Below are 27,871 nucleotides of genomic sequence, written 5' to 3' on the forward strand. Positions count from 1 at the left end.
ACTCAGGCTCTCGCCTGCCAGTCATGAAGTCTGAAAACACCAAGAGGATGAGAAAAATACAAATCTCAAACTCCTCGGTGATGAGCTCATACACGCACATGCAAATGGCTCCGTGGGACACTGAAGCAGAAGCAATCACTAAGGGTGGCGTGGTGTGATAACAAAAATATCTTCATCACAAATGTAGAAAAAGTACTAAGGACGGAGTGTGTGTGTGTGTGTGTGTGTGTGTGTGTGTGTGTGTGTGTGTGTGTGTGTGTGAACATGTGTGCACACACTTTAAAGTATTGGAGTTGAGTTTGTTAAGTGAAGACAAGATTAAGGTGGAACTTGCCATGCGCCATGCTGGAGGTACATTTAAAATTCAGCCAAACTCTGTGTGTGTGTGTGTGTGTGTGTGTGTGGGTGTGTGTGTGTGTGTGTGTGTGTGTGTGTGTGTGTGTGTGTGAATTCATTACTACCATCAATCACTGTACTCGGCAAAAGGAATTCAATTACAGGCAGAGACAAGGGAACGTCTGAAAACGGGAGGAGGAGTTGATTTGTAGGGAAACAGCTCCTCCCAGTGGATAATTGTGCTAATGTAACATGAGCTGGGCCACCACAGAAGCTGAGGTGTACGGCATCACAGTTGGTTGCTGTTCTTTTTAAGTAAAACACTTTTTTATTTCGGTCTTTTATCATTTATCCACTGTAACTCCAATGCAGTTTCATTTGTATGTTTTCTCCTTATGGCTGCTCCTTTTAATTGCAACTTACCTTCCACATCATCTCTGGCCATGGAAAGTAAAGGCCAACAACAGCTGATGTTTAAGGTCTTCCTCTGCAGTATTTTCATCACGTCGTTCTGACTCAGACCTCTCCTCATCTGGGTTTGAGAACACAAACATACAACCACCCTGAGGTCTCACCATCGGCTTTGGTCTTTTGTGGCAAAAACTTATCAAAGCCACTGTGCATTCACTGAGTTGCTTTATCTTGTAAAATAGCAAGAACAAGGTGATAGGAAAGCCATTACAAGAAGGATGGTAGCCTGCATGAAATGTAAGCAAACTAGTGAAAGGGAACTTCTTTACCTTTATCGCGGCTGCTCAAGGTGTGTGCTGCTGATAACTGAACTCTCTCTAGCGGCAAGTTGGAAAACGCAGACACACATAAGCCCTTGAGCACAAAACCTAAAAAAAAAACAGCTTACAGCTTAGTAAATGGTCTGTACTTGTATAGTGCTTTTCTAGTCAATCCGACCACTCAAAGCGCTTTCACACTACACGTCATATTCACCCACTCATACAGCACACACAGTGCTTTTTATTCTAGTGATTCACACACATTAATACATTCATACACCATGGGGAACGTGGGGTCCAGCGTCTTGTCCCTTCCACATGTGGTCCGGAGTCAAACCACCGACCTTCCGGTTGGTAGGAGACTGCTCTTCCTCCTGAGGTACAGCTTAGTGCGTATCAGGATCTTACATCTGTCTGAAAAAGACCATACCCAAAAATCCTACCACATCAAATGAAGGACACTGAGATACTATACTGTGAAGAGCTGTGTCAAGTCCTTTCATCTGTATTCTCCTCGTAAACTTCAGTAAAAGTAGAAGCATTTAACGGCTTTTCTACAGTTCTGCTTTTGAGATTTTCCTTTTTTTTTGATAATAAATATCATTGAATAATCAATGGTAACAGCCAAAAAATCTAAAATAATTGTGGAACTAAGATGTGACATGAGGCCTGACACTGTAGATAGTGAAAACAGTGATTTAGAACCGTCTCCGTGAGGTACAGCCATGACTCCGGAATACGTTGGGATTGTGGGTATGGTGAAAGCCCATTTTTAACTTAAGATAATGCGTATCATGATTAATTGTTTTAACATAAGCAAACGTATGAAATGTTGAGGGTGAGAATCCACACAACGAATTAGGGTAACTAGCAGCCGGTCACTTATGTAATCATGTATAAAAGGAGGATTCTGGAGAGAGGTTGAGTCTTTCAGAAGTACACATGGAGAGGGGTTCTCTGCTGTGAATGGCTGTACGTGCAAATGCTTCAGTAAGAGCAGTCAGAGAAGGCATGCCTCGGCCAAGGCCAAAACTAATCAATTCTAAGGTGGGTCTGGCCTCACTTCTGACAACATCTGTCCTCACCGGTCTCGGTAATCCTGCTACTAAACAAGCCAAACCAACAACATATCCTTGGTGAATGAAATATGTAATCAATACATAATGCTGCACGGCAACGTGATGAAACAGGGAAGTGTGTTCAGCCAGAGGCTTCTTCAGCTCTGCTTCAACACAGAACAAATCAGGAGGTTGTTCCTGCCAGCGTCAACAGCAATACACAACTACAGCTCATAATGATAAAAGAAAAGGACTGCAACTCTATCATTTCCCTTTGGGTTTCATAAATTATTCTTTTATTTCATTTTCATTTCATATACGTTCAGACTTTGTGAATTCTCCCTGGAGTAGAAATGGGGTACATCATGTACCCCATTTCTACACTGTGACATTTACAGGTACTGTACATGTAAATGTCACAGTATCTTTGAAAGGTCACAAAGATCGTGGTCGACACCAAAAGCCTTTAAGATTTAAGATGATATGCACATGTTACCCTGACAATTTAACAAGTGGCGGTGGCAGCCATGTTGAATTTTTTGCCACTCGGGGCTGTCAATTCAAGCGCTTTAGGTGTGCCTAGATACAACAGCGACATAGGTTCATCGATCTATTAAGTACAACTGATATCAAAAGAGGCAGACCCCAAGCTGAGCAGGTCACTCCACATCCTAAAATGATCTGCTTGATTGGAGGTGAAAATCACTAGAAGATTAAAAGGGTCACTCTACTGTTTCTCTGTTATTTTGATCAAAGCATGTCACAGACATTTCAGTAAAACCTCTGATTATTGTGTCAGCTTGTGAAAAAAGGGCAAAAAAACATCTCCTTTAAAAACAGCCACAATTATACCGTGGTGAACACTTCATAGGCTTATGAACACTTCTGAAAACCACTGTCAGTGAACACACTTTGCTGATGAAAGTACAAGTTCAAACATCGTATTCACTATTCAGAAATGCCCTCTGGGCCGTCTCATGTGGGTCCAAACTATTTCGAGACAGACTGAGGCAAAGTTGAAAAACAAAAATGTTAAAAATTCTTTTACACAGCCAAAGCTTCCTCTTGGCTAAAAGAGGAGGCGGACCCTTCTTGACAAATGTAACAGCAGCATTAAAACTGAAGAAATACAAAAAAAGAGACGCTGGACTGCAAAGGAGCTTAAACCCTATATTAAGTAAGAATAGTAACATGTTTCCCTTTGAACAACTCGAGAAACCTTATCCTTATTTATCAAACGCTTACTAAATGCTGTTACATGAAAAGGAGATGCATCACAGTGGTACACACGGCCATGTCTCTATTTTTTTGAGATGTGCATCAAATGCAGTTGGTATTTTTTTTCACAAGATTTTGTTGTAATCTTTCAGGGACTGCCTGTAGTGGACAGAGAAAAGGATGATATGCAGTAAAAGGACTGAAACCTGGGTAAAACTGTACCTTCTGTGAACAACCGGGACACCCAAGTGTTAAATTCTCATTCACATTTTGTACAACTCCCCAACACCCTTGGAAACAGTGTTTTTTTTTTTGTCCGTATGAGTTTGACTGTGTTTTACAACAGAAAGCCCAGATGCACATAGAAAACCTTCGCTAAACGTTGAATTATAGCTGTAACTTTTACTGTACTTTGTTATCTCTCATTCCTTATTAATTCTACTTTTTCCTCATCACTATTCTACTACATCGTAAACGTTCAGATACACAGCAGTCTGCATACAGCATTTATCCCATAACAAGCACTGCATTTAGGTGTCCTTCTCCTTTGACAAAAGCTGGCCTTGTTTACTGAATTATTCACCGATCTTTTCTTTATGTCCGTTGAAACTCTGCCTGCTTCATCTGGTTAAAGACAGGATAAAACACAATGTACAGACAACCGGGCCGGTGTCAGCTTCATTCTTCACTTCTTCCGTGGTCATCCTTGACTAATCAATGGTGCGTGTGCTTGTCCGCTGATGCCAGTTTCACTGCAGTCGATCACTCATGGAGACTGACATAATGAGGGTAGACAAGGATCTGAAGTAGAAGGGAGCAACACAGGTGAATAAGCCAGGGAGGATAGATTGTAGTAGAGAGAAATAAATGGATGTGGGATTAAAAAGAAATAATCACATGTACAAAAAAAAATGCACCATGTAACAGTTAGGATATATCAGCCTCTTAATTTTGAGGTGTTTAAGTGCTTCCTAAAAATTCCGTTTCTATTACAGTTAAAACTCTGAATTTATTACCACCATGAAAAGCCTTTCAGCCATCGACATGATCATGAACAACAGCATATACTGCCAGAAAAGAAAACTACTGCTGCAATACACATATAATAAGCGTATATTATTGTTTTTATTTTATACCTCAGTTGTCAGAATGGAGTGGTGAAATGTTAAATATGGTTTAGGCAGCAGCATGCATATGAAAACCCGCGTCATTTCTGACAGGACCGGTACTTCCTCAGTTTACTTCCAAGTTTTGCTTGATGTACAGCAGTTTTTTTTTTTTTAAATTTTTTATTACAGACTGATATGATGTTATTAGTTTGTCAAATTGCTTGGGAGGATGTTTGACCCACAGTTCTTAAAGCTTTGCTTCAGTGCTTTTAGGTTTGCAGGTTTTGTTTAGGCACAGCTCTCCCGAAGCCCGACTGCAGCATTTCAGTCAGGTTGAGTTCTGGACTCGGACTGGACTACTGCAGCACTTTAAGTTGTTTATTTTTCCCTTGATCATGCAATATAATCACTGTCCTATTGCATGATCAAGTTTCAGCAAAGCCTTAGCCTCACATTTGACTCTAGAATGCTTTGGTATACAGAGGAGTCAATGGTCAACTGAATGACTACAAGACATCCGGGTCCTGTGGCAGCAACACAAGCCCCAATCATAAGCCCTCCGCCACTTGCCCTCCAAAACTTGGGTTTTTTACACTTTCTCAAAGCATTGCACAGTCTGTCTTCAATGTGAACCTGTTGGGGTGTCAACTCAAGATAAGCTGTGGTGAATGTTTTCCATGTGTGAATAATCTTTCTTAATGTAGAGTGATGGTCTCCAAATTGTTTAGACATGGTCTTATAACCCTTCCCAGGTGATGGGCAGCACCAATTGCTTCTTTTGGATCATTGCTGATGTCTTTCCTCCTTGGCATGTGTGTTAACACAGACCTGAATGATCCAGACCAGAAAACTGACTAAACTTCTGCTTTTGTAGAGGCGCTCACACCTGCTGATCATCATTTAATCAAGTGCGTATGCATTTACCATCTTAATTCCTATGGAAGCACGGCGGGTGTACTTAGTTATTTTACAATAAATTACATTCATCATGTACTTCTGATTAAAAAAGCAAATCTGAATTATAAAATTATGTGATTTCTTGTAACATGACATGTGTACATATATATGCACTTTCTCAAAGCATGGCACAGTCTATATATGTATATATATATATATGTATACGTACACATTGCATGTATATGTAAGAGGATATTGAGCATCACAAAAATGAATAAATCTATAAATGAAAATTATAACAAAGAAGGTATTATATGAGGGAATAATTTAAACAATAACTATGTCAAAAAAAGTATGTTAAAAAAAATAAAGTGTCAGGACAGAACTAGAACCTGAACCCAAATGCACGACTCGGAGGAGAAAGTACAAATGATGTCTTGAATGACAAAGAATAAACAGAAAATCACTCCCTTGAGGAAGACAAAGTATCAAATATCAAAAAGGCAAGACAAGACTATAGAAATAAACAAAGTTAATTAACAAAGAATACAAAACCTGAATCGGGATTAAACTTGGCATGGACGTTTGTTCTCTGACTAAAATAAGACAAGACGAACTGGCACAGGACAAAGGGAAAACAAACTATATACACACATAAGGGAATGGGAAACAGGTGCAAACCATCAGGGTGGGGCAGACAATCAGACCAGAGGGGAACACAAGGGGAAGGAGCAAGTTACCTGAAACAAGAGGAGAGTTTTAAGACATTTTAAAAATGATTGAGCTAGGTTCAACCGAGGTTCAGGTCTGTGTCCAGACAGGAGATGAATAATGGTCAAACATAAACATTTGGAGAAAAACAGATTCTTCAGTTAGACGGGTCCAGAACAGGAAAGTCAGGGATATATACGTATATCTTATATCCTGACTATTGGACCAAATATGGGAAGGTTTTATCCAATGGAGCAGCACCCACAGTGAGACAGAGATTGCACAGACTTTTGGGCTTTGAAGATCTCTCCAGATTTGATGCATCAATCTGTAATTCTGATACCTGGTTAGCAGTAAGAGGTTTCTGTGTTCGACCAAGTCTGGGTCAGCGGAGTTCTTCCTGTACCATCTATAGGCTCTTTGAAGGTGACCATCCCTCATACACCACAGGAGTTCAAAAATATACTGACACATACTGAGAATTAAGTACAAGAACATTTGGAAACTTATTCACGGAGTTATTTCATTTCTTACTATCCAAAATAGTACAATCTTGTTTTTCAGAAGCAGCAGCAGAACACCAGGTGAAGTTAAGAGGCCACACATGGTTCATCACAGAGAGCTGTGGGAGTTTCTCAACCATAGGATGCATTGTGGCGCTGATGATGAAGATTTTTGCAGTGATGCAGTGACAGAACTTGACCTAGTGTTTGCAGCCCACACAAAATTATTCTCTGCTATTGTTTACTGCTCGGACCTGAGCAATTAAGTCGCACAGTTACGTAATTATTGTCGTCACATTGTCTGTCTCTCTTGCACTGAATTGTTTGTGGAAAGTCGTGGTGACGTTACTGTGAATGCGTTGGGAAATACAGCCGAGTAAGGCACGGATCAGCAGCAAGTGACAGAAGATACGAGTGTTTCTTAGGCAGACATAAACTACATGAATTTATAAACTGATGTAAGTATTGCTTTCACATTAAGTGGGAATAGTGCTGAGTATCTATTCCAGTATGTTTGTTAAATGATTTGAAGTGCAGCATCACATGCACAGCTTTAAGATGCCTTTAAAAAATTTGCCCACACATGAATTACATGCATGTCTGGGCAACGTTGGCCCTTCCCCTCTTATTGCACAAACACATTGCATCAATACATGATCATATACAGTGGTCATTAGAGGGGGAAACATGGTAGATCATTTCCCACATGTTGTAAAATGCTTCAGTCTTTATGTTTGTCTGGCAAGTACCTGACAGCGCGGTTAAAGGTATGAAGAAAAAGCGGGCGATTACTGCACGGCCCTACTTATGGAGAGGTTTAGCTCCAAATGGGAGGAGATCGGCGCTGTTTGCGATGATAATGCAGTGGGTGTCTTATGTGCTCGCAGTTTAGAACAGGTGGACAAGCCCGCAAAACAGGGAGTCAACAGTATTTTAAAACAAAATAACGGAAATACAATTGAAAAAAAAACAGCAACAAAAAAAAAACAAGAGATACATCCATTTATAAGCTATTTATTGTTATCGTACAACGACTAATTAAGGAAGTTTAGATGCAGCTGCAGAGAGCCGGTGGGATTGGTGGAGAGGTGGTTAATATTGGCTGTAGTTCCTTCTCTACCTTTCCTTCATGTTTTACAAAAGCAATGGCCAGCAGAATAGAGTACAAATCTATGTGTGGTGAACGTGTTTTCCAACTCTGTAATGGTTTTGTTGACAGGTGCAACCGCTAGCATTTTGCTAATCGTTTTAGCACACAACAGAAAAATAAACGTACGGAAAACATGTTCAGTGCTGAAATAACAAATAAGCTACTGGCTTAAAGAACGAACTACATTTAGAGTTTACATTATACCGTTTATGGTCTACTGTAACTTTCTTTTTTTCATAGAAATTAGAGCAAAATGTAAAGTGCAGTATTTGGGGAATATTTGCATTGTACAATAACTGAACATAACAACAGCTGTTAATTCCATAAAGGAATGTGAATAAAAAGAAAGGAAATCGAGCCGAACTTCTAAACTAAAGACCAGCCTCCCTTTGCGAGGCTAAAATACGCTCACCAAGATAATATTTAGGTCTCTTTGGCACTATAGGGCAACATAGGTTTGATAGTGACAGAATACGACCAGGAAACGGGAAACAGGGACTTATTTTGGTACGCATCTGAACTCTTTGGCTGAGTTTAATTGGACCAATCGGTGTGAAGGGGGGCGGGGTCTGCGGCAAATTAACAAGCAGTGAGCTGCGGATGGGAGCAGCAGAGAGGAACCGCACTTATTCATCTCTCCATCCACCCTACCTTACACCCTATATCGGTAAGAGCTGTTTTATTCATTATCTTCATGGTGGTCCAGTTGGACTGCCGGTACTGTTTTGTCCAAATGACATTGCTGAAAAACAACATTTTAGCTTCTGTTAGACAAGAACAAATATCACAGCCTATCTGAGTTGTTCCATAGAATTACTCTTGATGAAGGTGTAGGAATGAGTAGGTGTGATGTTGCTCTTAATGAAATTTATTTAGGGGGGGGGGCACAATGCTGTAATCAACACGTGTGGGCTTTTAATACGCGGGCAAGTGGAGACGCACAATGGCAAGCATATTAAAATTTCAATATGTGGGTTAACCCACTCATTTAAACTGGCTGTGTATTTGAGTTATGTCGCAATTACACTGCTTTTCTTGTCGTTGTTTTTCACTGAAATCGGCTTAGTCGTTGCGATTTGGCTCTTGTCCTTGAAATGCAGGCAAAGGCGCATTGAGTGAACGTGTGTGAACTAAGGAGGCAGATTGTAGTAGCCCGCTCCTACCTTATCCCCACCCCACATATACACACAGAAATACATTCTCACACCACTTGTTATTCATGCAGGTCTTTATATGTGCGTGTGTTTCTTTGTGGCTCTCAGGAATTTTCTTTGTTGTTGTTGTTGTTGTTGTTGTAGCCCAAAAGATCCCAGGATTCAGATGGCATATATTAAAGTGTATATTTAAGAAATACAGACAATCTAATCACATACTCCCATTTGTATTGAGATCATTCTGCACCAAAAATGCAGTATGCTTTTTTTTTTCCCTCTTTTAGTTAAATGGTTTTACGCGATTTCATGCTCAACATGCAGCACACATTGCTGTGTCCCTCTTTCTCATATCTCACGGGTTTAATCCACCCCTTATCTGTTTATCAGCCCACTTAGATAATGGCCATTGAAATCCTCATTTAGCTCCATAGTTGCCATTTCATATTCAGGAGGAAAGAGTACCCCTTTTAAGTCATAATCCCAATGAATTCATCGCATATGCATCTGAATCTCTACTTAATCTCTGCTGATAGCCTGCTGTTTGCTCCCTGCCTGCCTACGGTCTGAGTGCTTGTGTGTGTAGGTGTGTGTGCGTGTGTGTGTGTGTGTCTTCTGCCTATTCCCACAGAGAGCTGCATTAATTGCATTTCAATAATTAAATGTCTTTCAAATCATCCAAGCGAACCCAAACGAACAGGGAAAAGAGAAGCAGCCGCCTGGGTTTCAACGCGCCGCACACTTGAGGAGCTGTGATCGCCTCCCAAACCTGTGTGTATGTGTGTGTGTATGTGCTGGACTGTTGATGTGTTTCTGTCAGTTATTCTGCTGTGACAATTAGGGAGGGAAAAACCTCTCTTCTTATACCAGAAATGATTTTTACAGACAAGAACCCACAATATGTGGTTTAAAAAAAAAAAGGAAAGAAAAGAAAAGAAAAGAAATTGAGATAAACTACATGTCTCTTGCCTTTTTGGCTTTATTTTCAACTAAACTAACACAGTGAGGTACAACACCTGCATTTATAAGCAGCAGGTTTGTCCTCAGTACACTGTGCTGCAGCAAAGACACAGGGGGATTAGTCCATACTTGGCCAGATAGGATGAGAGAGCAGAGAAATTCAGGGAGAATAAGGTCAGTTTGCGGAAAGAAAGAAAGGAAAGCTGAAGGAAGCATCAGATATAAAAATGTAATGAAAAAAAAGAAATATAACTGAGAATATTATCCACAAAGTCATGAATTGAGATAACTTTTAAGGTTTGAAAATAGTAATATTGAAACAGTAGACACGAATTAATTAGTTTTCATCGTCTCTCAAAACCGCCGCAGGGCCTCTGCTGCAGGACTGCATATTGTCCCTGTGCCTGTGTGATTTTTCTCCTTTCGTCTAAAGAGATTCATGTTAGCTTAATTGGAAAGTGTATGTTAGCCCTGTCATGGCATCCTGTCAGGGGTGTACGCCGCCTTGCGCCTATTATTTGCTGGGATACACACAAGACCCCTGTAACCTGTAGCAGGATAAAGAGGGGGTATCGTAAAATTGTGGGTAGTACACTTCCCTGCAAAACATCTCTCAAATTCACACAAATTTAGAATGTAATACACAGACTTGTACACATCCGCATGCACCCTGGAATCGATACATTGATTGACAGTTGACTTTGAAAGGGGGACTGCGGATAGGGTGGAGAAGATGAGAGTGGCAGTGGAGGTGTTTTTGTAATGCAATCCGTGTGTAAAACACAGGCACTGCTTTCTTTTCCAGGTGCCGAGTCCAAAACCAAGTCAGTGCTTTCTGTTAAAGTAGGGACTCTTTGCAACCTGTAGACTGTTCCCTACACAGCCTGTAGACTGTTCCCTACACAGCCTGTAGACTGTTCCCTACACAGCATGTAGACTGTTCCCTACACAGCATGTAGACTGTTCCCTACACAGTATGTAGACTGTTCCCTACACAGTATGTAGACTGTTCCCTACACAGCCTGTAGACTGTTCCCTACACAGTATGTAGACTGTTCCCTACACAGCCTGTAGACTGTTCCCTACACAGTCTACAGCCTGTTCCCTACACAGCCTGTAGACTGTTCCCTACACAGTATGTAGACTGTTCCCTACACAGTCTGTAGACTGTTCCCTACACAGCCTGTAGACTGTTCCCTACACAGCCTGTAGACTGTTCCCTACACAGTCTGTAGACTGTTCCCTACACAGCCTGTAGACTGTTCCCTACACAGTCTGCAGACTGTTCCCTACACAGTATGTAGACTGTTCCCTACACAGTCTGTAGACTGTTCCCTACACAGTCTGCAGACTGTTCCCTACACAGTCTGTAGACTGTTCCCTACACAGCCTGTAGACTGTTCCCTACACAGTATGTAGACTGTTCCCTACACAGTCTGTAGACTGTTCCCTACACAGCCTGTAGACTGTTCCCTACACAGTATGTAGACTGTTCCCTACACAGTCTGTAGACTGTTCCCTACACAGTCTGCAGACTGTTCCCTACACAGTATGTAGACTGTTCCCTACACAGCCTGTGGACTGTTCCCTACACAGTCTGCAGACTGTTCCCTACACAGTATGTAGACTGTTCCCTACACAGCCTGTAGACTGTTCCCTACACAGTCTGTAGACTGTTCCCTACACAGTCTGCAGACTGTTCCCTACACAGTATGTAGACTGTTCCCTACACAGTATGTAGACTGTTCCCTACACAGTATGTAGACTGTTCCCTACACAGTCTGTAGACTGTTCCCTACACAGTATGTAGACTGTTCCCTACACAGTCTGTAGACTGTTCCCTACACAGCCTGTAGACTGTTCCCTACACAGTCTGCAGACTGTTCCCTACACAGTCTACAGCCTGTTCCCTACACAGTCTACAGACTGTTCCCTACACTGTCTGTAGACTGTTCCCTACACAGTCTACAGCCTGTTCCCTACACAGTCTGTAGACTGTTCCCTACACAGTCTACAGGTGCAGCAGAGTGCGTCCATCATGAATACACCCGTTCCACTTGTTCTTCTTCTTCCATGACGTGCCTAAAGGTCCATACTCATCTTTTTCTCTTGCTCAGACTTCTCTTCTGCAGTCAAACGGCTCCTAACACAATTTTTTTTTTTAAATTTTCTCCCACAATTCAGTTTGTGTAACTCCCTCTACAGCCTGAAGCAAGCAAAACAATAACAGTGAAATATTATCACCCTACTACCTCTCTTCTCCCTGCATTTCAGCCTCCTCACTTGGATTCCTACTCAGGATCACCTTCCAGGTCTCGCTTTCTTCCCTCTGTTACCCTCAAACAATACAGACAAACACACACACACACACACACACACACACACACATATTTCCCCCATGAGTAGTGACCTAGCTTGCACTCCAGTGTCGTCTCGGTCTTAAGTCTGTTTAAAAAAACCTTTAGTCTTTTCACTTTTCCCACTGACCCCCAAATACGGACTGATCCAATTACATCTCAAAGCTCCCAACAGCGCTCCCACAGCACCTGAGCTGTTAGTGTGTGTATCTGTTTTTTTTTTTGTCTGATATACAGTGTATATATATATATAGAGAGAGAATAGAGACACTGTTTAGTTTGCTTTGGCAGAGTGTGGGAGGCAATCAACCATCTTGCCATGCTATGCAAGGGAGTTGTTCGATATCAGTGGCTCTGAGTCAAAACTGGTATCTCCTGCTCTGTGTGTCCGTCTATTGGACTATACTTGTTATTGTCTGTGTCTTTTCTTATGCAAAATTTCCACTTTTTTTGTTGTGTTTCTCCCTCTGGGTGTTGCAGCGATTGATACAGTGGATGTTAAGCATGGCCTGTCCTCCGTGGAGTGCACAATGACCATCCTGGGACCTCATTCTCAGGTTCCATAGCATATTGTCATTTTCTAACAATGAGCTGAATAAGTTAAGGCGCTCGTCTGGGGATTGGCCGCAGAAAGGCTGCCTGCCACTGGAATAGGTGTAAACTGTTGGGGTTGATTCTAACAATAGAAAAGTGCTAATAGAGAACGGTTTAGGCAAAGCTCTTGTTTTTGACTGTTTAGGAAAATAGTCCAACAATCCCTCAGACGTGGTAAATAAGTACAATCAGCTCAGTTTTTTGGTCTTTGAATTATGGTTGTTCTTGCAAATTCCCAGCAAGAACCTGAACCTCTTGAATTAATCAGGTTTCCTTTCTTCCCCAACTGCACATTTTGCATCTTGTGCTGGTTTCTTGACTGACTATGAGATCCTTTTCATAAGTTGACGTCCATGTAAAAGCTGTTAATGATCTCATGCTGACGTTTGAGCTTGCTTTTACATCCAGTGTTATTATCGGCTCTTCATGGAACCTGTTGGACCTTAACTAAAATGTTATTAAGTTAGTGATAAAGTTTTGTGCTGGAAATTGAAACTCACTGCAACTTATTCAGGGAAAGCTTATAACCAATCTGATGTGATTCCAAAAGTAAAAGAAAACTTGTTGTTTTACCGGAAACAAAAGTCAAAATGTTGCCATCTGGAAAAGACACGTGCAACGGTCATGAATGTAACACTCAAAGCAACACCAGAGAAGTTTGTGAACCCTAAAACTGTGGGCCTCAGACTCTTTTTGAGGTACACCGATCTTCCTTATGCACATTTCTGGGCCTGAAACTTTAAGCGCCCGGAGGCTGAGATACCGCAGTTCACAACTTTACCATCCCTGCATCACACCGTTATGTGTTACGTTTGAATGACAGTTTCTGATAGCATCTTTGTGGCCTCATCACCCTGACAACAAACGAATGTGTATGGCTGTACAGGTCCAAGGCTCACACGAAGATTTGTTTTATAACAGTAGTGTTACGTCCCACAACTTTAGTGGGAGCCTAAGAGCAGAAAAAAAAACCTAAACTTTATGTCCTAGTTACATTTTCATTTTTCGGTATATTTATAGAAGAAACTGGTCTTTCTTTTGTTTGGCTAAACAAAAGTCCACTTTTGGATCAAAATGTCCACTTTGGTCTCGTCTGTGTTGTACAGTCATCTTTTGGTTTATTTAGATGGAACTTTGCAGCTGTTCTGCCATGTTCCTTTCAGAGAGAACAGGCTTTCTTCTGTCAGCCAAACCAAACAAGCCATACTTGTTCGGCCCTTTTCTAACTGTGCTGTCAAGAACTTTAACATTTAACATGCTAACTGGGGCCTCTAGAATCTGAGACGCAGCTCTTGGTTAGCTCAAAAAAGAAGCAGCCGATTTCTTCCTTTTCGTTTTTTCTGTTTTTTAAAAAAAAAAAAATGTATTCAGAATAACCTAATCATTGTCCTCTTAAACCTGTATGAGGACCTTTTATTGATATTTCGTTTCACAGAATCGTCTCATCCCCCGTCCCGAATTATTCCTTCCTGGGCGCTCAGGTGTCGATAGCTCCAGAGAGGTGAAGCACATCAGTGTGTTGCAGGGAAGATGACAGTGTGTAATAATTGTCGTGGGCACTAACAAAATTGCAATGCAGTTAAACCGACACTGCACACATTATTTCACCAGAATTTATTCCTAGATGAAATACTCCTTGCTATTTCGCTGCGTTTCGCTCCCTGTGTGCTCCGGTTGGTGTAAGGTGGGGGTGTCGGTAGCGCAGACAGCCCGATTGATGAATTGGATCCACTTTATTGTGCTGTGTAATGGAAGTCCCCACCCACCACAGGAGCTTAGCGCTTCCTTTCTCCTTTGACTGCAGTGGAGTTAAAGGCTCTAAACTGCTTTGGACTTTATTGCAGCCGCCTTAGGTAAATTTTCTATTCTGCTGCGGTGTCCTCCGCACGAGGTGGTTGAGCAGAAGATGACAAACAGAAGTCTGAAGTCAAATTGGCAGCATTTTACTGTGCTCTACCTAGATTTGCCGACGAGCATCGTGACAGAGGTTTTGGAATGATAGAAGTCTCGCTAATGAAAACAGTAATGGCTGTGCACCACCCGGAGATTCTTCCAGTTCTTGGCAAAGGACAGAGAAATGCAGAAAGGCATAACAGCGCTCACAGAGACTGGAGTGATTTAAGATTGACGATGCAGGTTTTATGTATGTTTAATCATTTTTAGTGCGAGTACGCGTGTGTCTTCTTGGATTTGACTCAGTTCAAGTTCAAATTAAAAGCGGCTCCCTTGTGGCACCTCTAAAGATAACTCATGAATGATAATCAGAATCCATTATCTCCGTACTGCAGAGCCCTTTAGAAGTTAAACATATTCACAGTGAATTTTTGCCAAGATTACTGTCATTTTATAAAGAGCACCCGCTGCAGAAATTCAAGGTTTTTCTAGGCCACACATGTACATGGGCGTTTTTGTTTTTTTCCCCAGAGAAAAAGGCCGTGCTGAAATGGGATTTTAGCATTTTCTCATAATTCGTCAAAGCCTCAGCACGTTTGGAAGGGAGAGCCGAAGCCAGAAAGTGTTTTATGAGTTGGTCTGAAGAGGGAGATCCTGTCAGGGTCTCCTCACTTCCAGAGACAAGAGGAGTTGCAGGTGGCAGGTTTGTCTTGTTTTTGCAAAATTTCTGGTGCAGCCTTGATCATGAGTCGATGTCAGATGTTTTTTCATCTGTTTATTTATTTTTCGGAAGAGGGCATTAAGTGACAAAAGAGAGGTAACTGGAGACAGAAAACACTGAGTAAACATGATATAAGAAAAGAGTTCATCTTCTTTTTGTGGAAGGAGTAAGATTTACTGTAAGGGGGGGGGGTCTCTCTGTCAGCTTGGCTAAATGAAAAAATGCTCATCATTTGATGTTGCCCTGGCAACGTCAGTGTGGAAGCCTTAAAGTGCGAGTGGGTGTTTGTGTGTACCTGTTGACTTGAAGCATGAATGAGGATGTTCATGTTTAGTAAATTCCCCTGGCTTCCGAGGCATGCTGTCTCTAGGTGTCGAGTTTAAATGGCAGTAGGGATTATGTGCGTGCTGCGGGTTTGGTTGACGTCATGTTTTGATTGTCGAAATGTCAACTCCCGATCTATTCTGTCGGAGAATTAGGATTACACAGAGAGATTAAAAGCCACTTTTAAAGGCCAGTGAGTTTAATTGCATGGAATGAATCAAATTGTCAGGATCATGCTCTTGTAACTTTAACCACAGAATATCTTCTGACATACTCCGTCCTTTTACTCGCGAGAGATGTTAGTTTTCTCCGCTTAGCTGGAAGGTCTTTATCGCTTATGCTGGGAAACCCACCTGAGTAGACCAGAGCCAAAATAGTGCTAATAGTCATCAAGGGCCAAGCCTGCAAGGTGGGACCCTCCTACAGTCAGCGCACCACAACTCCAAAAGGTCAGAACGGTGTCACCATTACAAGTAAAAGCCAGCCACCCATGGTTATCCACTCACACACACACACACACACACACACACGCAGCTACACTCCAGGCTGTCTCTGGCTCAGCTGCATTGCTGGATATTTCCTTACAGAAAACAGGAGCGACTGTCTCTGAAAAGTTCAGCTCCCACAGCTCAGAAGGTCAGAAACATTACCTGCATTTACATCTGTGCCAGCTGCCCCCTCCTCTCTCCCTCTGGATATTTCTCCCCTTTCTGTGTAATGAACAATCAACTAACAGCAAGAAATGTGGGAACAGGTGAACCTGCGTGACTGAAGGCATTACCTAAGATGTGTGTCATTGGAATAATTTAATTGCGTTGTTTCAATCTACGCAAAGATGTGCCCCACCACAGCATACTGCCTGCCAATTTGATTATTAATTGCCCTACTCAAAAGAACCCCTTCAATACCTCCCATGATAAATGAAATAATTGAAGGGTTAGACTGGAGTCATTCTGTAATGGGTTTTTTTCACACTACCAAAATCATTCATTAATTCATCGGTGTGTCTCTCAGCCTCGTTCATTTTTACTAAATAGTTTGTTCTTTAATTGATTTTTTTTTTTATATATTTGTTTGGCACATTCATTATTTTTTTTCCCCTCCATAAATCAGAACTAGGAGGGAACTGTTTTCCGCTGCCGCTTTAACAGCAGCAGTGATGTATGAACAGCAGAGCCCCTGTTGATATCACTGAAGAAACATGCTAATCTATTACAACGAGGTGGTTCCTTGATGGGTTTTAATCATTCAGAGAGCTGTGGGACACATCTTTATCAGACTTTGGCGCGTTACAAGTTGGTGAGATCAACCGATTGTTGGAAATACCACGGTGGAAGTCATATATTTGCAGTGGTACTTAGGTAAGTTAATTGTCTTTTGAGTACACAAGCGGAGATGTGATCACAAGGCAATTTTTCAGACAGCTAAGTGAGCACACCAAGGAACAAGCAGTGCAGTCTACTGTCTATTTGACTTTTTAAAGTGTACACTTTTTCTCGTGGGGCTGACGAAATCCTGCTGGCAGTTTTATCGGATTATCAGAAGCAGCCACGATATTCGTAGATGGAAGACAAACAAGCGGGTGTCTTTGAAAAGGATGTGGAAACACAAGTGTACCAATTCTTTGCCACTATTTTCAGTCACATGCTACACGAGGGAGGTTGTTAACCAGGAGTACGGTGTATTGTGGATGGAGTCCAAATAAAGCAATCGCCCAGTCCAACAGGGTAAAACCCTGAAGTGTTTTTTAATTGGTTTTGGAGAACCATGGAGGTCTGTGGCACTCAGGGATGATCTGTATCTGGCTTTGGATAAACACACAATGCTTCTTAATGAATGGTCCTGTCATGGGTTTTGCTGACGATAGGAAAAATGTTGCTGATTTGAAAATGATGTGTCCGCTGCAACACTGTGGGTTGGACTGGGTCAGTTTGGGAGGGGAAATTGTTTGTCACACGCCAGAGCGGAGCAGGGGAAAGGACAGGACGGGGCGCTAATTTCCTGGCTGTTACCCATTGTTTATCTTGTTGACAGTACAGTCACCTGCCGTCTCACACATACAGCATTAGCCAGCAGATTCCAGCCCTGCGTGGGACTGCTAATTGGATCCTTTTTCACAGGCTACGTTTCCAGCAGCAGAGCAGAGAAACAAACAGCAGAATAAATGTCTGTGTTATCTCTTTATCACTGTGTCTGTACTCCGTATCTTTCTCCATCTTTTTGCCATATTTCACTGACTCTCTTCTTCTGTTTGGACAGCAGAAAACAATGTTGCTTGGCAACAACAGCGCCAGAGACAGGGTGCAGCGTGTATACGTTCTTTGTAAGTGTAGGGAGGTAAAGAGACCCAGGAGTTAGGAAAGTGTGGAGACAGGAAAAGGGATGAGGATGCTGGCGTTGATGCCTAAAAAAGGGGACAGAAAATGTGGTGAGAGCTGTGATGGCTTGGAAAAGATGAGGGGAAGGATGGAAGAGGGTTTCTGTACAGAAAGACAGTCTCAGCTATTCACACAGAAAGGTGTCAACACACACACACACACACACCACATATCGAAATGTAAGTATGCGTGTTACGTTTATTCAACAAGCTTTTTTGCCTTAACAGTTTAAATTGGCAAAGTGATTGACCCATATCTTCCGTTTCTTTCCTTTTATCATCCCGCATCGCTGCTCTCTCTCTGTCATACTTTCTATCTCCTACAAAATCCTCTCATCCTTCATCTGTTTCTACCTTACACAATAATCTTCTTTGCCTTTATCTCTTTCTCTCCCCTTCCCTCCCCTCTGCTATCCTGTTGTCTCTACCTTCTCGTCTCTCTACATACGGCTCTGTCCCTTACAAATCATTTGCTCTCATCACATCCTCCCTCCATCTGTTTGTTTACTCCTCCGTCCACATCTCTTTGGCTGCTTATCCCTCCAAATCACTCCTTTCCCTGAACCCTTTGCCTAATCCACCCATCCATCTTCCTATTTTTCCACTCCCTCCTCGTTTTCTCTCCTTTTCCTTCATGCCTAACGCCTCCTCTCAATCTTCTTACCTCATACTGTATGACCCTATTCTTCTTCTTCTATCCCTGCATTAAATCCTCTTTCACTCAGCTCTCTTAGGTCTGTGCTGCGATGTTGATCCTGGACGTTTTGTCCCCGCTGCTCCTCCTCCTCCTCTCCATTCTGTTGCCGGGCTACGGTTGCCGGGCGGCGGACATTCCAGAGGACACTACATCAGAGTTCTCTGTCAGACTGTACCACCAGCTGCAGGCAGCGGGGGGTCAGGAAAACATCATTTTTTCCCCGCTGAGCGTGGCTGTTGCCCTGGGCATGGTGGAGCTGGGAGCAAGGGGGGCTTCGCTGAAGGAGATACGACAGGCTGTGGGATTCAGCCACCTGCTGCCAGGTGTGAGAAACACTCATAAACACAGGTTCACAAGCACAACAGTCAGTGGTGAGGGTATAAAGGGGGAAATTGAAAAAGTCTTGAATTGATTTGAACAAAATTCATTGATAATAATAACATTTTACAGACAGGCATAAGGGTCACTTTACTGTCCCCTCTCAGGAGCACTACACCCATCCAACACAGCTGTAAAAGGTTTGTAGTTTTCCATCGTTTGAAAGGCTTATGGTCATGTTTAGCAGAAGGTCTGTATTACCAAAAGGATGGACTTGAGCGATCTTATTAAAAAATTATCCAGATGGTTAATGAAAAATTTTGGTACTTAAAGTCTTAAGGCCGTCATTTATTTGTCATGTTCATCCAGCCGTCGTAAGAGAGTCATATTTCAAAAAAGGGCAAGTACCCCTTTAGGTCATTTTATCGGTTCCAAAAGGACTCATATGATATGATCACAAAGATGCACGTTTTTAATTTAATTTTACTTAAGCTTTACATCAATAGATGCTCTTGAGTCTCAGCAGAATTCACTTTGACTGATTTTAAAATGCAGTTTGACAGATTACCATATTCCATCATTTCCTGTGCTGTTTTTACGGTCCCTTTGAATTTCCTCACTCCATTTTGCTGTTTATTTTCTAATGACTTTGGGTATTTAGATAGTGATGTAAATGCTCGGTGCTCAATCAGTCATATTTCTGATATTCTTTCCATGTAAAAAGAAGTATTGTACTTTTTTAAACTATTATTAGTTACTTTATACTATACTTACTTTATAAGCTAATACATTTGGGCACTAACATTTGAAGAATATAGAGAAAAAAACATAACTTGTCATTCTAAGTTTATATAATTTGGTTTGGTATGACTGAAAAATGTTCTTTTCATCTCTGTTAAAAAAACAATGCATGGATTTGAAAATATTTGCATGATTTCTTTATACACACTCACAGAATGTGTGCGTCTGCCTCTGTTCTCCAGGCGTAGAGTTCTCTTTGCTCCAGAACCTGACAACGGCTCTTTCGGACGACGATACCCACTACGTGATCCGATTTGCTAACAGCCTCTTCCTGCAGGAAGGCGTCACCTTCAACCCAGAGTTTCTGCACATGATAAAGAAATACTTTCGAGCTGAAGTGGAAACGGTGGACTTCAGCGATTCGTCCGCAGTTGCTGAGCAGATCAACAACTGGGTGGAGAACCACACCGAGAGTGAGTTAGAGGGAGAGGATGCTGCCTGCGTCTCCTTTAAAATCACATGAAACTTTGAGATACGTCAGTGCTTGTTTGGTCCCGTTGTCATTTAAATGAACAAATCTGTCATCACCCTTAATTTTAACTTCAAAAGTGGAGCTAAACTAGGGGCAGTGAAACTAAATGTGGACCCTAATGCGCTCTACAAATCGCTTCGTGCAGGTAAAATCCGTGCGCTGCTGTCAGCCGAGGACTTCAGCAGCGTGACCCGCCTGACTCTAGTGAACGCCATCTATTTCCGGGGCTCCTGGAAAAACCAGTTCAGGCCAGAGAATACCAGGACCTTTTCCTTCAGCAGAGATGACGGCTCTGAAGTTCAAACCCTCATGATGTATCAGCAAGGAGACTTTTACTACGGTAAGCGTGCGCCTGTGTGAGTGTGCATTTGAAGGATCGCAGCAGAGGCTTTTTATCTGGAGCGCTTGGTTTTTTCCGAGGTTATTTGAGATGTTAATCTTAGATCTAAAGTATTCATATTCGGAGTGTTATGCCCGGGAAAGCCTCCTCTTTTCTGCTCAGTCAGCTCTGGTACGGCAGTCAAATTCTCCTCATTTGAAAAAAAGTCTTGATTGTCTTTTTAATTCTGTTTTGGAAAGCTGTTTTGTTCGCGACGGCCTGTGTGTGGGGTTGTGAGCTACCGCATTACATGAGATTTTTACTAACACAGTGGGACAGAAAATGGGGCAACTATTGAAATGTATTTGATTTAAACAGCTTATTTACTTATTTTTCATTCTAACATCTCTCCTTTTCTGATCCGTCTGCTTGTAGAGTATTACAGCCATATTTCTGCCGTTTTTGTTGATTCATTTTCAATAATCTGGAGAAATGCCACATTTTTTTCAACCCTTGAATTTCTAAATCATTTCAACACCTTTCCATTTAATTAACAACAGCGTACACACTGCTAAGTGCATCGATTTGTCTTGATTATGTTGAATTTAGTTAGTTTTGTGTCTAATCTTGATAAATGTATTATGGTAGGTTTATCTAAATCCTAGTCACTGCTGCTAAAGACTGTGTGTTTCAGTTATTCTGGGTCCATCAGTATGTCTGTGTTAACATTGCACACGTGTATATTTGCGTACACCTGCACATGCGCCGCACTGTGGATCAGGGAGACGTGTGTTTTTGTGTGGAGAGCATGGTGCGTGCGGGTTCGTGTTTTTAGAGCTGCAAAACAGGGACAGGTCCTTGGGGAGAAGGCTGCGTTTACTTTCTCATCTTCCAGCACAATCACATTGGTTAAGTGAAATGCTTTTGGAATGCTACATCCAGTCCTCTGCTGCGCGGCTGCTTCACTTTGCATCAATAAACGCTACCCAGAGCGCAAGTTAATGAGGGACGATCAGTGTTTTTGCTGTAAATTCTTCCCTTTTAAGCCATTTCAGAAGAAAGCCGGCTGTGCTCTTAACAGTCTCCATCTCACGCCTTAAAAGATCTAAGTGTGACAATCTTGCGTTTGTATTTCAGAATCAAGTTTTTTTTTTTTTTTGTTCTTTTGTTGTTGAGAGATCCACCTCAAGGCTTTGAAAGCACCACATTATTGCCTGCACTGCATTTACACACTCAAACACATCGCCCTTTCCTGTCTGGCTGAATTTTGCCAGCTACATAAAGTGCGGTATTTACGCAATGAATTTCCCACAAATTGTAACCAAATCCTTTGAAGTTAACCGTGAGAGCTATTTAATTAAAGCATTGGAAAAAATGGCCTCACACTGTAATCAATACAGCCAATCAATGAGTCACAACATGCCACTGTTAGCAGAAGTTCCCCCACAGCAAAGTTCACAAGTGTCTGCTCATGGCTTCCCATCTTACAGTGCAACCGTGTGTGCCTTCTCTAAATCAGGCGAGTTCAGCGATGGCTCACAGGAGGCTGGCGGCGTGTACCAGGTATTGGAGATGCCCTACGAGGGAGACGACATGTCCATGTTGATCGTCCTGCCTCGGCAGGAGGTGCCGCTGGCTTCCCTCGAGCCCATCATCAAAGCACCACTGCTGGAGGAGTGGGCTAACAATGTCAAACGACAGAAGGTGGAAGTATACCTCCCGAGGTGAGAGATGACACGCGCAAAAATGTGGAAACGTTTTGGAAATTGGTCCTTTTATGCATCGTTTTCAGCAATCAGTGAATACCACACATACATGCTGGATTATGGCAACAAATGCAAGCATGTTAGCCGGCATGCACTAAAAACTAAATCCCTCAGAGGCTCGAGTTGGATGGCTTGCTTTGACCTCCCAAAGACTCCAAAATTACGTCTAAGATCCTACATGATCTTTCAGAATTAAAAAAAAAAAAAAAGAAGAGTTTTAAAAATGCTGCTTCCTCTGTGTGGAATCAGGTCCAAAACCACTTGAGTCTGAGGGAGCTGGTCTCTCTGAATGTATTTCAAGGAATTTGTGATATAACTGAAGCAGCTTCATGGCTACAACTGTTTTGATCGACCATCACTGCCCCTGTTTTGACCTGTAGTGTCTGTTTCAGTTCCTGCTCCTTTGGATGACTAAAGTGTTTATACAAGTCTTTCTTTATTTTGATGAAATAATGAGCTAGTTTTGTGTACACATCGCCATTTGTATAGATTAGAAATCTCAAGAATCCCATTTTCCTGATGAAGATAAATAATTAGAACCAGACACATTATTGCATTAGACCGTATACACCCATCAAATCTAAATTATTGGATGGTTCAACTTCTATAAATACATGCTGCTTTCTAAAATAGCTTTTTGACTCCATTGCAAGAACTATTACACCAGCAATGTGATTGCAACATGCTTTACGTACAGGTTTAAGGTAGAGCAGAAAATTGATCTGAGGAGCAATCTGCAGGGGCTGGGAATTAAGAAGATCTTTACCAATGAAGCTGATCTCTCTGCAATGACAGGTGATGCATAACACACACACACACACACACACACCTCACACGCACACTCATTTACTTCACTGCGCATATCGGTTCAGTCAACTGTTATAATAAAACTAAAAACAGAGCTAAAAATAGCAAAAGAAAAAACTCCTAAAAAGCCTTAGAACAACATTTCATCTCCATCTTGGCAGCAAGAAGTAGCCTTCAGTGCTTTCTAAGGTAACCAAGGTAACTGGCTCTGTGTGGGCAGCACAGAGCTGTCACATCATTCATTAAAAATAGATGCAAAGAGAGACACCTATATACACAGAGTCAGAGGAATACCGTAGAGACATAAATGTGTTGAGATAATGGCATCTGATTAAAAGAAAAAAAGCCTAATTACACATGATTGATGTGTATCAACTAATATACAGGCATGCAAACTTGCCACCTTTCGGCGAAATTCGCCGTTTTGAAATCAAAATGGGTCATTCTTCTGAATCGCGTAGATCCGAGGAGAAAAAAAAATGGGGGGGAGGGGGGGGGTGAGCATGTCAACTAGCGAGTGGAACTGTGAACCTCAAAACAACACTAGACCTATCACCGCCGCTCTCTTCTCGTGACAACAAATGACTGACAAGAGTGGCGTGTGAGAGAAGCACTATCACCAATCAGAAGTGAGGAGGGCGAACCCCTATTCACCCCCACCCCCCCACCCCCACCCCGACCCCACACGGTGGAAATTGCGACAAGGACAGGTAGGGATTAATGTTTACAGTTGTTAACTTTGACGCTAAAATGCTACAATTTGACTGATGTCCTGAAATAGTCTTCATAACGAATTGTGTCGTTAGATCAATTAATGTGCTTTTAATAGTGTCTTTAATACAAGTGTCAGCTAAATGTCTTGATAACAGACTTGAAATAGTCTACAATTCCTCGATATTTCACCGCCTCACAGAACGCTGTTTGTGTTAGTGCTACTCGAGGTAACTGTAGAGTGGCTAACTAGCGCCTTCCACACAAGTTCAGGGCTTTGCTAATACTTTTAGCCTACGTCAATGGAGACCTTAATTGTCGCCGGACTTGGCTTTTTAACGAGGTATGCCCCTTTATAATACCCTCCGATAATCACGGAAAGGGAACATTTTGCCCATTTGAGGAGGTCGTTTCATTCGTCGTGAGTTTATCAATGCAGAGTCCGGAGAGCTCTGCCACAGGTCGTATTTGAGAGTGCGACCCCCATCCCCTCGCTGTTCGCCCACACCCCCGTTGATGATGACAGCCTACAGGTGCACTCGTGTTCATCCAGTATGATGCACCATCAATCGAAGTTAAAAGGGGCACAATGTAGGATTACGTAGTGCTCGTGGCATGCATGTCTCAAAACTTACACTGTCATGAAAAAATGCCGTTTAACTAAGCTTGCCGCGAGAATGTTTTTCATGTTAGAGTGCCAGCTGTCGATACAAATTTGTCTCTGGCGGTACGTCAAGTGAATTGCTGATATAAGTTTTTCCCGTGGAGCTCGTTTGGCTCGGCATGCCAAACGTTCACTTTAATGGTTTAATGACAGCGGACCGCGAAAGTGGTCGGGAGAGTTATCGTTCAGGCTATTACTAAGCATAGGCTGTCTTGGGGCAGTAATTAATTAAACTTTTAATCCTACATACTTGTAGTATCCATTTAAGGACCATGGGACTAACTTTTTCGTTAAATTTAATGTAATTAAATGTATGATACTACAGTTAAATGTTTTTGAAGACCTGTGATGTTATATATCAAACACATAATAGTACAGTAAATGCAATTGATAGGCCTACTGTACCTATAAATTCATCTTTTATGCTGCACAGCTGTTCTCTACTTAATGCAAATGGGACATAATATATATTTTGTATAATTTACAACTTAATGCGTCTCATGTTTCCGCTTTTCCGCGCGTGCCGTGTGTCCGTGTACCCTTGTCACCTTTTTCACCCCTTACCAGTTTGCATGCCTGAATATATAAAATGAAGTATACCTAAACTGTTAAAAACAACCATTGGAAATGATTATTATAGTAATACCTGTTTTACATTGATAGTGCAGTTGAAATCAGCGTGTTTTTATCAGATGGAGCTAGCGTTACCTTATGAAACACACTGTGAACAGGACTTGGGGACATCTTGTGAATGCTAAAACACCGAACATGTTCTCAAAGGACGCAGTCTGCTCTTGCAGGCAGGTAGATAAGCGGGGCAGCTTGAAATGCTTTTAATCATGGGGGAAATAATTGTGGACATCATATCTTAAAACTGTGCTTATTTATGTGATTGATGTGACTGTCTGGTTGGCAGTGCTGATTATTTTTTTTTTTACTTATTAGCACTCTAGGCCAGCATGCTCTCCTCCTTTAGCTGGACATACTCCCATATTTTTATGTACATTATAAAGACAATCTGATGCGCTGCGTGCATTCCTGTGTTTTGTCCAGATGGTAAGGACCTGTACATTGGGAAGGCAGTGCAGAAGGCTTACCTGGAAGTGACAGAGGAGGGGGCAGAAGGAGCTGTTGGGTCAGGTACACCATTCTCTTTTTTTTTGCTTCAACTGTTTCTGAAATTTGCGGCACACCGATGACTTTTCAACTAATCTCCTTTTCCTCTGTTAGGGATGATCGCCCTGACCAGGACTCTGGTACTGTACCCACAGGTCATGGCAGATCACCCATTCTTCTTTGTCATCAGAAACAGAAGGACAGGTAAGGGTGTGTGTGCATGTTAACATGAAAGTAAAGACATATTTGGTTGTTTTTATTTTGCTTCACTGAAAATTGGCTAAAACAATCACATATAGAAGATTCGGTTGAAAAATCCTAAAGAGTAAGCAGCGCTCTCTGGCCTTAGATGCTGATTAACAGATGTCAGATCAGCTTAAATTAATCGCACTATGAGGCAAACAGTAGAGTTAATTTCAGCCAAGGCAAACTGCTTAGATCTGAAATTACAAACACATTGCAAATATTAAATGCTTTGGTCACCTTCCCGCTGTGGATTAAGTGACCGACACTGTTAAGTTGTTCAGTTTACATTCTCATGGCGTGTTTGTCCTGCCAAGGATTCAGCTGGGACGCGTCGTTTTCTTCCTCCGCAATGTAAATTGACCAAGTTCTGTCAGAGCTGGCATTCAGGGAAGATGCACTACTGGGATGAAAGCAGAGCAGTTAGCCAGTTGGCATGGTTATGTAGTGCGAGGGGCAAAGCATTGTAGTAGACCTGTTTATAACATCACAGTGTTATTTGCTTGTTTTAAAAACCAACTCCACTTTGGTTGTAGCCTTTAAAAATTTAGAACAGAAAAATCTATGAAGAACTGTTTCATGGTTTAATAATTCAACTCCACAATTCTGTACAACATAGTTCTCAGTCTTAGCTCGTTTTAGGCAACTATTGTCCAACACATGTAACAAGTTTCCATGCAAACCTCTGAGATCTCTGTACTCTGATTATATGTACATTTATATAACTTATATGTACAGCATCTCATCCCAGTAGTCTCGTATGATTGCATTTAATAATGCCTATGTGTGCCTGTGTGTGTGTGTGTCCTCTCCTTCCAGGCTCCATCCTCTTCATGGGCAGAGTCATGACCCCCGAAGTCGTTGAGCCGAGCGACCAAGACTTTGACTCCATGTAAACAGATAGCGAGGTCGCTCCGTCTCAGCCAATCAGATCATGACGTCATAAATGCTACCTATTCTTTGTCACCATCTTCAGCTGTGTTTTATACTCTTTATGACAAAAAAGTAAAAAAGATATTACCCTATAATTATATGATATATTATATACTGAAACGTGACATAAAACATATGATGTGACTGTGTTTTTATACTGGAAGCTTTAAATTCTTGGACACATACATGCCGATGGAGGAAGTTGTAAATATTCTCTCAGAAAGTTCACTTTGTACGAGCAAGAGGAACACACGGTATGCAATCCACACACAACCCCTTTAAGTTCAGCAGCTTCTTACTCCCTTACACCCACACATTCAGCACACAAAGTAGGTCCTGTTCAAAAATAGTTACACTTTCAGCTCCGAATATAATATACGTGCACTGTAAGTTCCAGACTTTAATTACACCCCTGTACATTTGGCATTGTGTTCTATATATACATATCTATGCGGAGTATTTATTGCAGATTAAACCTGTGCAAGCAGTTTGCTCTCAACACAATAAATCTTAGTAATATATGTGTTGTTGAGAGAATTGAGACATTTTTACGCTGTAGGCACATGGCTTAACTGCTGATGACTTATTATGCCTTATCACATCTGAGTGGTTAATTAAGGTCCAGTTGGGCATCTTACAGGTGAGCAGAGGGGACTGCAGAACTAGGGCAGGTTGCCATAGAGATGGAGCAGAGCTTGCAGGAGCTCTGGAAAAAAGATCTGCTGCACTGTTGTGAATGCACATACAGGGAGGAACAGTAACACCAGCTGTATTGATTATTCTATTCAATAAAAACATGAATGTGTTCCCATTAAAAAAATATATATACAGTATCCTTCTGTGTGTGTAAAGAGTGTTTTTGTGCAGTTCAAGGGTGCTGCAGCGCTCTTTGGCTATAAACAACATGATTATCAGTCATTTAAAAGCTTCGTAA

At 41.7% G+C, this 27,871-nt stretch overlaps 1 protein-coding gene across 2 annotated transcripts; it reads left to right on the top strand.

The window, feature by feature from the left end:
• The first annotated feature begins 8,288 nt into the window (after positions 1-8,288).
• serpini1 (serpin peptidase inhibitor, clade I (neuroserpin), member 1) lies at positions 8,289-27,770 on the top strand. 2 transcript variants are annotated; one of them, XM_075473699.1, is made up of 8 exons: positions 18,822-19,110; positions 20,089-20,319; positions 20,524-20,718; positions 22,217-22,421; positions 23,161-23,258; positions 25,699-25,785; positions 25,876-25,965; positions 26,824-27,770. In XM_075473699.1, the coding sequence occupies exons 1-8, from the start codon at positions 18,837-18,839 to the stop codon at positions 26,898-26,900; spliced, it is 1,257 nt and encodes a 418-aa protein (XP_075329814.1). In that variant the 5' UTR covers positions 18,822-18,836; the 3' UTR covers positions 26,901-27,770. The 2 variants fall into 2 exon arrangements, with proteins under 2 accessions (XP_075329813.1, XP_075329814.1); XM_075473698.1 differs by lacking the exons at positions 25,876-25,965; positions 26,824-27,770 and adding an exon at positions 8,289-8,380 and having other exon boundaries at positions 18,816-19,110; positions 25,699-25,859.
• Positions 27,771-27,871: the final 101 nt, after the last annotated feature.

The sequence above is a fragment of the Odontesthes bonariensis genome, chromosome 9 (genome assembly GCF_027942865.1).
Source record: "Odontesthes bonariensis isolate fOdoBon6 chromosome 9, fOdoBon6.hap1, whole genome shotgun sequence".
In the NCBI taxonomy this organism is placed as follows: Eukaryota; Metazoa; Chordata; class Actinopteri; order Atheriniformes; family Atherinopsidae; genus Odontesthes; species Odontesthes bonariensis.